The 12,221-nt window shown below is 38.3% G+C and overlaps 1 protein-coding gene across 2 annotated transcripts; it reads right to left on the bottom strand.

Annotated features, from left to right (window-relative positions):
• Positions 1–2,426: 2,426 nt before the first annotated feature.
• On the bottom strand, positions 2,427–10,994 carry VIP (vasoactive intestinal peptide). 2 transcript variants are annotated; one of them, XM_035323311.1, is made up of 7 exons: positions 10,697–10,994; positions 10,229–10,350; positions 8,503–8,643; positions 8,010–8,114; positions 6,429–6,548; positions 5,730–5,844; positions 2,427–4,273 (listed from the first exon to the last, which is right to left on the bottom strand). In XM_035323311.1, the coding sequence occupies exons 2-7, from the start codon at positions 10,339–10,341 to the stop codon at positions 4,265–4,267; spliced, it is 603 nt and encodes a 200-aa protein (XP_035179202.1). In that variant the 5' UTR covers positions 10,342–10,350; positions 10,697–10,994; the 3' UTR covers positions 2,427–4,264. The 2 variants fall into 2 exon arrangements, with proteins under 2 accessions (XP_035179202.1, XP_035179203.1); XM_035323312.1 differs by lacking the exon at positions 8,010–8,114 and having other exon boundaries at positions 10,697–10,942.
• Between the last annotated feature and the right edge of the window lie 1,227 nt (positions 10,995–12,221).

The raw sequence follows: 12,221 nt of genomic DNA, 5'->3' as shown, positions 1-12,221 counted from the left end.
CTAGGTGGACTTTGTTTCTTTAGCCTAACAAAGCAAAAGATGGGAGGTGAATGCAGTCTATAAATGCATCAAGGAATAAAACTCTCTGAGAAGTGGAATGGTGCTCTTACGATGAGGATGTTAGGATAGTAATAAATGCTTTGTAAGACATTTGTCAACCATCCAGGCATAGATTGGATTGACATTCCCAACAAGTACAGCCACTAGAATCAGAAACAGCAGAAGGATGAGACAAACAACTAAACTGTGTTCCTGATGTAGTTTAGGTTAATGAACGGACTTGCATGATCTAGGTCCTCTGACAGCAAAAGCTGACTCTCTTTATTCTTAAAGCAAGAGTCTTATATCTACAGGAAACAAAAAGCCATATATGAACTAGGTGTAATATTAGGTACTTTTCTGAAGAGACAGTCTTTATATTGTCTGTGATATTTCAATACTTAATATGTCTTTTTTCCCTTTTTACGTCTCAGTTTTCAAGAAGAAAACACCAACCTTATGGAACCTGTATGCTTTGTAAGCAGACTGTGAGGTACTGCTCTCAAAGAAATCACTAGCCAAGACTGATATCACCAGCACCAAATCTAGAATTTTTCAAACCTTTTAACTAACATTCATTCTTCTGCATAAATGGTATATCCTCAGCTTTGTCATGAAGAATCTTCCTAAAATATAGCAGTTTTCTTTCTATACTCCCTAATAAGAGGCAGAATTGCTTACTTAAAGCTGTGTGCAGATGTTCTGACTGTGATTAAGGGAAGGGGGGTTGGCTGAAAGACAATAATAAAGAGCTGTGTTAGAATAGCAGCAAATGGCAATAAGGCATCTGTTAAACTTGCGAACACTTCAAGTAAAAAACAGCTCAGTAGTGTATGAAATAAGCAAACAGCTAGGAACCATCCAGACTCCAGGCAGCTGATTTCTCCTCTACGAAATGCTGATGTGCCTGACACCTACTGTGTGGTAAGGCACCAACACTAACAGGTAATTTTACAAGCACAACTAGAGAAAATTTGCCTTTGTCCTACCCAATGACTAGCCTGTCTATTTTATATGCCATTGGCAAAAAAAAATAATAAAAATAAATAAATTTTAAAAAATCTTTTCTGTTTACATAGAGAAATTTTCACTGATCCAGTAATCTAATGATAGGAAAAAGCGACTGTTTCTAGCTTCAATTCTGCTTTGCCCCCATGCCAAAAAGAGGATACGTGTTGTACAGGAACAAATTTCTAACTTCTCAGCTATAAAACAGTAGGATCAACATTAATATATATATATATACATATATATATGTATATGTATCCTGTGTTTGGAAACAACTTAGTTTCCAATGTGCTGTCATCTCACTGAAAACAAATGTGAAGTAAGGTTCTTAAATGTCAAGGCCAGTTCTGAAAATGTATCTTAGACACCAAACTCATGCACAAATATCTTCATATTATTCTCTGCAAAACTGCATCTATGATCAAATAATACACTCAGTGGGAGTGGACAAGATCTTTTTCATTCTTTTTTTTTTTTTTTTCCTTCATTGTTGAAACATTTCCCATTTTTTTTTTCCCCAAACCATGCTCTACGGAGGACATTATTCTCACCACAAAATTTGATAAGATAAGCTTCTTTTTTTCCACACTAGAATAAAGATGCATGCAACTTTCAGCTTAATTTTTGAATAATAATAGTTGTGTTTATTTCATATTTTTATTTATAGATATGTATTTAACATTTTGAACAATTGTTATTGAAAATACTTATGATAATGAGGGAAAGTTTTTTTTTGTTTTTTTTTTTTTTTTCTTAATAAGTGGCCTGCATATATCTGTGTATAAAACTGAGGAAAAAAATCCCTCTTTGTTTACTTCAGAAGTAGAAGACACATCAAATTATTTTTCAAGCTTTTTAAAAGGCTGTTGTAAACAAGCAGCATCTAGTTTTCTACTTCTAATCCTAAACCAGCTTGTCAATCTGGCTAAGTGATGTATTTGTGACTGTTCCAAAGCAGAGTGGAGAAAAGCTGAAAATATTGCAGTTGTCTAAGCCAGCAGGAGAGGCAGGAGGCCACCCATCCTGTTTGATGTATCCAAGGAAAGGTCAGCCTTCTGCGTCAGTCACAAACCAAATGGAAAACCTCCAGTGGGAAGTAAGGGCAAGCAAGTAAATTGTCCCTGCATACACACACCTTTTCCCAAACGAAATCCCATATGCATGAAGTCATATCTAAGCTTAAGACCCAAGCCTCACATTTTCATATTTTTAAACAGATTTTTTTTTTTTTCTGAGATTTTCAGGTGTAGAAGAAATTTTCATTAGTCCCTCAAGTCCATTTAAAATATTGGAGGAGTTCTTAACATTAGGTATATTTAAACAAAAAGCTCTGTGCATGAAGACATTGCATAGTTTTGTTGTTGTTGTTGTTGTTGTTATTTTGTCATTAAGATTTTAAAATACATGTTAACACAGAAATCCTAACAAAGTTCAAACTACACCAAAGAAAATTCTCAGTTAAATACTACTACATCATCCATCTATTAGTGTTCTTCAAGTACCTTCAAAGTCAATTTTCCACTCAAATTTTCATAATGAGATAGGTAGGCAGTGAGAGTAGACAACCATTAAAAGACCAGTTTTCAAGACAAGGCTTTAAAATTGTATGTCTAACTTTTGAGAACCATTCACTGGTTTAGAATAAAATTACTTCAGTCAACACTAGGTGGAAACAGCAACAATAATATCTGATCTGTGCAAACTGGTTTTCACTTGAGGTATATATTCCAATATTCAAAGAAATTGTAAACCAGAAGGATGCAAATTTATGAGAACTAGTCCCCATAAATTTCAAATTTTATCATGTGTGAAGCTTCCTTTTAAATGAGAACAGTAAACTTTTAAGTGAAACTTGTAAATCATTTTGATCACTATCTATTCCATATGTGTGATATATAAATATACTTGAAAGTCCACATTGAACTTTGTGGGTAGGTCCGAATTTTTTTTACTTCAATTTTTGTCTAATTTTAGGATATGGGAGGGTGTTCATAGGAACTCTAGAATCATACATGAATATGCATTTCATAACTTGTGTATGCAGTGCTGCTTTACATACTGCAGGAAGTAAATTCTTTAGGAAATGATCCAACTACTTAAATCTAGAATCTTTACAAAATACAACTGAATTCTGATTCATAACAACTGTGAATCAGCTTCAAATTTCCATTTTCTTATTAAGATATGGTTCTATAAAGCTTACTTGCTTTGTGTTTTTAATTTAACAAAACAATATTTATAGCATACCTCAGTGTATAAATATCTTTCTCTACTAATATAGTAGAGACAGAACTAATTGGGACCTTTACCCTTTTTCAGATAACTGTAGCACTGATTCAAACCAGTAAGTTTGCCATGATAATAAAATGATTTATTGTCTGCATATTTTGTAAGTTACATTCATTCTGAAAAAATAGTAAAGTTTTTTCAGATATTTTTTATATATAAGGAATAGTTTCATCATCAAAGCTACAAAGAACCAAATGTAGAATAACCAGTGACTTTAGACATCAAACAAGAAAAGGGACTGCGTTTTTGTTTGTATGCTTTGGAAGTTCCAAAGTATTGCATTCAAAACACCACTAAAAACATGGGATACATTTCTGGTCCTAAAATAAAATGTATATTGTGAACTATTAAAAATGTGAGTAAAAAGAAAAAATACTGTCAAAAGTCAAATAATTTGTAATACTTTTTTCATTTTCTTTGATTGGCAAGCTGCTATTAAAAAACATACTCTTTTGCTCAGTAGTAAACTTCAGAATTTTTTATAATGCAGTTTTAGACCCTTCACACATTTTTTTCCTCACATTTTCACACTTGTTTATGAAGCTGTCTGCACATGTATCCATCTTATCATACAGTCTTATCTGACTTTGTACCACACCTAAAATAAGTGTATTAACTAGTAATGATGGGCTCTTTTCAGCTGCGCGCTCTTTTTCAAATGAATTTATTGAAGTAAAGGATTTACAGCATATGGACTCACAGACTTCTCATGAGTTTAACTGGCATCCATATGTACAGCTTTCGGTAGAGAACTCTAGAGTAGTATTTACAATGTAAATATCAACTTTTATTACATAAGAAACAAATATATCACAACTTTCACTTCACAACATATTTGTTCTGGTTTGATGACTGAAGTCATCTCTTTGAAATACTATGTGGAACTCAAAAATAACGTGTTCTTGTTGTAGACTTTACCAGGTGCCTTTCAGAGGTCCTGAAATGCAAAAGAGAAATATGTTTTAAAAATCATTTTGGTAAGCAATTGCATCATGAGGTATACAAAAGTAGACAGGAGACAAGAATTAACAATGGTAAAAACAGCTACTGTTTTTACACAGGACTGAGAAGGGGCTCTTCACAGAAGCTTGATGGTCATTAGTACTGACAGACAAGGTTATAGGACCAAGAATAAAGGTTGAAGGTTTATTGTAAAATTGTTACTGCACATTGTCCTACAGTGCTGAACAGCTCACTTTGAAAATAACTGTATCCTTCACACAGATTGAATTCAGGCTGCTTGATACACACTCTGTCAAGAACTGGGCACTACGATGAAATGACCAATAATAGCCAATATTAAGTAAACTTTTCATATATAGGGAGATCTGACTCAGCAGTACAGTCGATAAAAAAGGAAAGGACTAAAAATATTTTCAAGTGAATACCATCTACCCACTGCATAATCCAGAAGCAGTATTTTTTGAATAATGTTGTCCAGAAAGAATCTTTTCTGAATCCCATCAAATAGAAATAATTCTGTTCCTTCAAGCATAAGCTGTTATTGTCCTTTCTAATATTTGGGACCTTTAGAGGAATAGTCAAATTTATGGAAAAGAAAAGAAAATTTTCTTTCATTCTCTGAAGTAAATAACAGTTTGGAGAAATATAATTCTTCAGAATTATAGTTTTCATCTTACTTGTAGCTCTGACACAGCTGAATGGCAAAAAATAACACCCCAAAAAAACAACAACAAAACTATCAACAATTTCTTAACATACTTTTAAGAATAAAAAGCCTGATAAGTTTTTACATTACCCTTTCAATTTTATGTCACAGCAAGTGCTGTGATGTAAAAGGATTTACGTGTAAGTAAATCAAATAAATGTTTGTGAATGAGCTTTGAAAAATAGTTAAATGGAAAACAGTAACTGCAATATTTGCCTGCCCAACGATCCATCTGCAACACATTTCAGAAGGGAGACAAGAACTTTCTTAACATTTAGGGTTCACATTGCTGATTCTCTTAGTTCTAGGGGCAACTCTTAATGAGGTAGATGATGTGAAACAAAATGGGTAGTTTTTTTTTTTTTTTTAATTAAAAGAAGGGTTACTGAATTTGTTCTCTGAAGAAATAATAATCTTTGTAATTAAAAATGAGTCAATTCTGATTTTATGTCATGGTGCATAAAGGTTGAAGCACCCAAGTGAGTTAGGTACATTATTAACAGTGCCATTTAATCAGGAAATTTCAATAACAGCAATCATGGGATAGTTTAATTATTCTTATTAAAATTATCATTATATTCACAGACAATCCCTATAGAAAGGAGTAGCATTTTATGGAACACGTTTTATTCTGCTTTTCTGATGTGCCACATTTCATGTATGACTGATCTCGCTTTATGGGTAAAGTCAGCTAACAGCATAAAGAAAGAAAGTCTGGGCATACCAGGGGGAGGTGGCTCAGCAGTTCATCTACAGAAACATCATCATAGTTTTCTGAAAAGGAAGGTTCAAGAATTTCTGCTTCATCGCGAAGTTTAGAGGGGTTTAGCTCTTCCTGGCTGTTGTGGATCAAAAACAAGTTTTATTGCCTTCAGAAGAAAAAGCAAACGAGAAGCAAAGCTTTGTTCTGACTTTATCTATTGTATATTTTGTTAAACTTATACAGAAGTGTTATGAATAACATGAAACAGCATATTTAGAAGAGGTGAAGAGACAAGATATTTAGAAGAGGTTTGTCTGAGTGAATATACAAGAGAATAAGCCCTAAAAAAACATATGGGCACTTCTCATTATACTGATTAGGATGTATGATCTTCTGGGGACTTCTAAATTTTTTGTATTTACTTAAAGATAGATTTTCATCAAAGAGTGTGTTTCCCTTAAAAATAAATAAATAAATAAATAAAAAATAAATGGTTTCTCCTCTTTATTCTTTTACTCTAAACCGACTGTAGCCTCTGTTCCAGAATGGAAGAAAATGCTGTCTGTATTTGGAAGTCATGTTATAGACTATGTTAAGAAGTCATTAATGTTCATTGTCATTTGTTTGTCCTCTTTCCATATGTATATATAAGTGGTCATAAATCTTTTATGTTTAGTACTATACAGCTATGGAAAAAATATATTTTCTTTATTGTAATACCTTCTTTTCCCAGTTAAAACAGAGTTTAAATATTTCTTCACAGCCATTTGCTTCCGAAAGCGGCTGTAGTTGTCGGTGAAGACAGCATCAGAGTGGCGTTTGACAGGACTGTCCTGGGAACTGGCAACATACAACAATCATGAAGGAAAAATTAATAGACAATAACAGTTTAAAAGAAGATACTATTAAATAAGTAAAATAAACTTTACAACGTTGAGCTAAATAAAATCTAATTTTTATTTTGGCTTTCATTTACAGATATGACTTTGGATCTTTCTGCTCTTGAAAAGTCATTGCCTTTATTGCTTTATTTGTATTGTAATATCAAGGACCGATTTCTCAATTCTCAATGACTTCCAGAGCTCCTGTCACAGGAGATCTGCAGGATCAAGTGGCTGTGCAAGAATTTTACAATTTTGACCTATGTGTTCTCATAGCCTCCACTACTCTTTTTAATAAACCGACTTTATTCTGTTTTCTTTCATTTGCTTAAATACATTTTAGTGCAATACCAAGGTGAAGACTAGTTTAAGTCAGAGTAACCTCTTAAAAGGCCTGGTCTCTGAGGAACAGGAGAGAGTAACATTACATATATAGCTGCAAATGTTTTTTTTTTTTTTTTCTTTTCTTTTTTCTTTTTTTTTTTTTAAAGGAAGTATCAGAAGACAAAACACAATTTGTGAAATCCAAATTTGAAGTTATATTTTTCATGTGTGGTCTTGGGACAGCTCAGGGTGTTCTGATCTCAGTGATCTATGTTACTTTATAGCATAAGAGTAACTGGCCCTATAAGTTCTGGAACAAAGGCAACAATGACATAAATAGGTCAAAATGGAGGACCTAATTTTCACTCAGCTTTTAAGCAGTAAGTAGGCACTAATAGGAACTGTCATATTGGGTCAGACCAAAGTATCTTATTATTCTGTTCCCAAGAGTGCCCAATAGCTGCTGCCTAGGGATATTGAAATAAAGAGAAGTACAGAGTGATCCTTCTCAACACCCGAGACCATTCATTCATGAACTCCCTGCTCTGAAAATTGCATCCAGACCCCTTGTCTACAGATTTGCCTCATTCTTTTTTGAATCCTTCTACAACACAGGTCTCCCAAAGTGCTCTGGCAATAGTTTCTAAAGTAGCAAAAATATCATCCCTTTTTGTTTTCACTGTAAACCAGTTGTTTCTTAACTTCATTGAATATCCCCCTGTTGTTACATAAGTATTGAGTAATCATTCAGCTTCTGTTTACTTTTTCCAGTCATTCACCAAGCCAGTAAAATAATTATCGGAAAAAAATAAAATAAAAAAATGGCATGGTAATCATTATACTATTACCAGTGTTTATTAACAGCTATGTGCAGTGCCTATTGCTATATCCCTCACAGCTGTATCAGAAATAAATAGTAATGTATGCATTCAGTAACAAAACCCACTATCATAGGATTTTTGACTCCCCATTACTATATCAATTGCCCTTTCATTATCTCTAAATTGCAAAAATGAGAACTTAGGTACAGAAGGGTGAAAAATTGCCAATGAAGCCATCTAGGAGAAAACTCTACCTAATGCAAGTGTCACCTCACCTAACTCGTTTTCTAATAAGCGAATGCAGATATCTCTTCACAGCAAGTTTAGCCAAAAGATGGCTGTAGACACTGGTGAAAATTCCATCAGCATGCCTTGCATTTCTGAAATGGACAATAAATAAACTCTACAATACAACCTGGGTTTACATCATTTTGATAATGTTCATTTTGTAAACATAGTGCTTTCCTTAAGTTATCTTTTGTACATATTAAATTAAGCTAGTTTCATAAAACAACTTCCAGATTTTCACAATATGTATATATATTTTTACCCTTCCTGGGAAGTGAATGAACTCATTATGCCAGAAAGGCAATGCAATCAACATTTCTGGAGACATTCCTACTGCTACAATTATTCAACCAGAGGGTGTGTTCTTTTTTCAATAATCGATTCTTCCTTTCCTATATCTGTTTGAAAAATGTGACAGATCTTTTGGCATAATTCAAGCAATGCATCACCATTTGCATTTATGACAATAAAGAAACTCACCTATCAATAATTCTGGACAGATCAAAATAGAATTTCTCATTTTCAGGTAGTGTGTTCTGCAAAATGTCTGATTCAGACTTTAAAGACCCATGGGCACGGTCAGGTTCACTGGCTGCATCAAATGGCATTCTGTTTCCCAATCTGTTGGAGAAGAAAACCATATGAAGTGCAGTTGACTGAGGATAGGCAACATTCCACTGTAACTTAGCATTCTATTTTGTGGTAAAATGCACCTCTACCTAATTCTTTAATCTTTAAGGCATCTTAAAGTAGTCTGAATAAAACAAAAATCACTTTCAGGTTTAATCCATGCTCAGTGATAAAGTAACTAGCATAACAGATCTCCTTTCTCTGTAATGTGTGCATTTGAGAAATATGTTTTCATTGCACACAATTAACTCTAGTGAACAGTGCATAATGTATGGCAATTCCAGCTCAAGTGGCAAATACTTTTCATAACAGATATATTTTATATGAACAAGGAATGAAATTGCCCACCTCTGCCCACGTAAAGTGAAAAGAGTTCCTGTAAAGTACTTACCTTCCAATTAAAACTTAAACACTGAAGTGCATATGAAACAGTTCTTAGGCCTTCTCTATAGGAAGGCAAACACACCCTCCAGAACTTCAAACCAAATACAACGTGCAGTTATGTAACTCTAATGCTGTTTCATTCTCCTCTGTTTAAATTAATTTACTAGTTGCAAGTTAAAAACTCTTCACAAACCTTTCAAATGTATCACTGCAAGTGCTCTGTGTGAACCGATTTACATTTACTTCCCATTTTCGTAGACTGCTGTTTCTTATGATGTGTCATATTTTATCGAGGACAACCTGACTGAGTAGCAGTAGTTTGGCATCAGATGTTTTGTATATCTGCTGTTGTGTTCTGTGGCAGCCTACCATTCCTATGGTAAACCCTTGTGTGTGATGATGTGAAAAAAAGCACGTGAAAATGAAAAAGGTTAATTTCCTCACGAGCTTACAGTTATTATAGCTATTAGTACGACTTACATATTTGAGGCATGTAAGACCTCTCTGGTTAAAATAAATATATACATACATACATACATAAAGTTGTTACTGAGTGAAGCAAACTAACTCAAGTCTTAGAAATAAATCACTGTGCTGTTTTCATATACCTCTTTTCTGCATTGTTTTCACACTTTATGTTCCTCCAACCCACATGTGAAACACTCTATAACACCTGATTTAATTTAGTTAGATAACTAAAAAAACTTCAGCAATTCAAAACATGTAGAAGTACAAAACCTATATATCGATCCATACAGACCACATCCCCTCATTTATGATTTGGGAATTTTTAATCTATTTATTTATTTAATTTTCTCCTGTGGATGTCTGTGCTTTTGAAAAGAAAAAAGACAGCAGTTAGCTATCCACTTAGCCGACCTGTAGAAATGAAGGGGCTTTCCCACAAGAAAAGCAGAGTGTTTTGCTGGACACCCAATATTCCCCAGAGCACATTTTAGCCTATATCCTCTACGCCTTTCACAAGTACAGCAGTCACCGCTATTCGGCTCATGGGACGGCATTACCGACGGTGCCTCTGAGGATGCCCTCGGGGGACTTTAAAGACCGGGCGAGACCGGGCTTCCCCAGCCACGTTTTACCAAATCCTCAGCTCAGAGCGCACCCCCGGTGACCTCTCGGGGTCCCATCTCCGAGCAAGAAGAGCAGCCCCCCAGCAGCCCCCGGTCCTTACCGCGGCACGGCGGGGAAGGCGGCCCCCCGGGGGGGCAGCGCCCTTGCCCGCCAGCAGAGAGCGCTGAGGAGGGCCAGAGCGAGGAGGAGCGGGGAGGTGCCGCGGTGCTCCATGGCCGCCACCTGCGGAGGGAAGAGCGCAGCCGTCACAGCACCGCACCGCACCGCTCGGGGTCCCCGAGGGGAGGGATGCCGACGGCAGAGGCATCGACGGGGAGGGGGAGATGCCAGGGGAAAGGGAGAGAAAGGAGCCCCCAAAGCTGCCGAGGGCAGCGGTTCCCGGGACGTAGCTATTAAAGCCTTAAGTATATATGGTGTATGGTAAAGAAAGAAGGGCACCTCCCCGGCTACCCAGAGCCGCTCTCGTCTGCTTCCCTAAAGGGCTGGGAGGGCAGAAGGAGACTGGGGCCGGGGCCACCCTCCTCACCCGCTGGGAAGTTGCCGCTGCGGTGGAGGGAAAGTTACTCACGGAGCCGCGAGTCCGTCGGTGGGGCTGGCTGGGCGGGCAAGGGGCGCTGTGCTGCGCTGCGCTGCTGGGGGCGGCTGCCTGCGCCCTGCCCCGCTGCCGGGCTGAGAGGCTGCAGGGGACGGCGGCGGAGGACGAGAAGGAGAAGAGGAGAGCTCCGTCCCGCCGCACGATCTGAGCTGCCCACCGCGCCGCCGCGTTTTATAGCGTTTACACGTTTCTGCTTCCGAAGAAGCAATCACGTTACTGGGGAGACGTCACCCTTCCCAAGGGGACGGTCGCTTTGTTCAGGACAGTCAGAGACTTATATTTAATTCATGAGCAGACGCGCACCCTGCCTCCCCCCTCATTCCCCCCCCCTCCCCCCCCCTCCATTATTTGATTTATATTAATGAGTTAGTTTTGCGGGGAGCAGGACCCCGTCGGCAGCGTGATTCCGCCTCGGAAGGCAGGAGAGCAGGCGGCCAGCGGCGGCTTTGGGAGTGGGGAGCTGAGGAACCGCCACCCCCGGGGTCCTTCCCTCACCAACGAGTCCCTCCCCCCCCGGCCCCTCCATGCCATAGCCGGCGCTTTTAGGCTCACACGGTCCCTTTCTGACCCCGGCAAGTCCCCATCCCCGCTGGGGTGCGTGCCCGGGGCGCGCCGTCGGATGATCTTATTTATTTATTTATTTATCGATTGATTTATTTTAAGCGGCGTGTTCTCCAGCCTTTGCTTTTTCTTTGAAGCTGTGTGTGTTCCCGGGGAACAGATCGCCCCCCCACAAGCAAGCACCGAGGGTGCTTGCGACGGTTCGGCGGCTCCCAGCGCAGGAACCCCAGGGGCTAATTCCCAGGGGCTAGGGTCACTGCCACAGCCAAGGGTTTCAAGCTCTCCCTGCCTCTAAGAGATCCGTGGGCAGCAGGGAAAGAAACGCGGGGAAGGTGGGCGTAGGACCCATGGGTTCCTGCGAGCACCTCTTCAGTGTCTCACCAAGCCCTGCCTTGAAGTACCTGCCAAAGAATCACGGCAATAACTGGAACGAAAAATGCCATTACCCTCTTTTCCTCCCACCTCCCCACCTATTTTTCTTTGGGCTTTTCTGTGCCTCTGGTCCTCCTGCTCAGAAGTTAACGATTGTACCCAGTCCTTGCAGACGATTTCACTATTTCCCTTTACTTCTAACAAGTTTCTTTGTTTCATGTTTTGCTAAAGGTTAGGCAGGCTCAATGGCGAAGATTCTGCGATGCTTAATCACATTTTCTAATCCAGTTACATAAAAATCAAGTGAATTAGATTAAAAATGTCTGGAAAATTGTTTCTCGGATGACAGCCATGACTAAAACCAGAGTTCCTGCAGTAGTCTAATTTCAGGAAATTTTTCCCTTGTTACTACATAACTAGAGGTCGAGGAAGCAATTCAGCTCTGGAATGGCGAGATGAGCATCAATAGCACCGTAATCCCCTCACCCCCGAAATATCCAGCCAAGTTGTTTCGGCGTCGTGCTGCGTGCACGACCTGCTGGACTTCACCGAAGTGCCTGACAGA

The sequence above is a fragment of the Oxyura jamaicensis genome, chromosome 3 (assembly GCF_011077185.1).
Source record: "Oxyura jamaicensis isolate SHBP4307 breed ruddy duck chromosome 3, BPBGC_Ojam_1.0, whole genome shotgun sequence".
NCBI classification, from domain to species: domain Eukaryota; kingdom Metazoa; phylum Chordata; class Aves; order Anseriformes; family Anatidae; genus Oxyura; species Oxyura jamaicensis.
The sequence above is the reverse complement of the archived record's forward strand: the minus strand, read 5'-3'. Positions and strand labels throughout refer to the sequence as shown.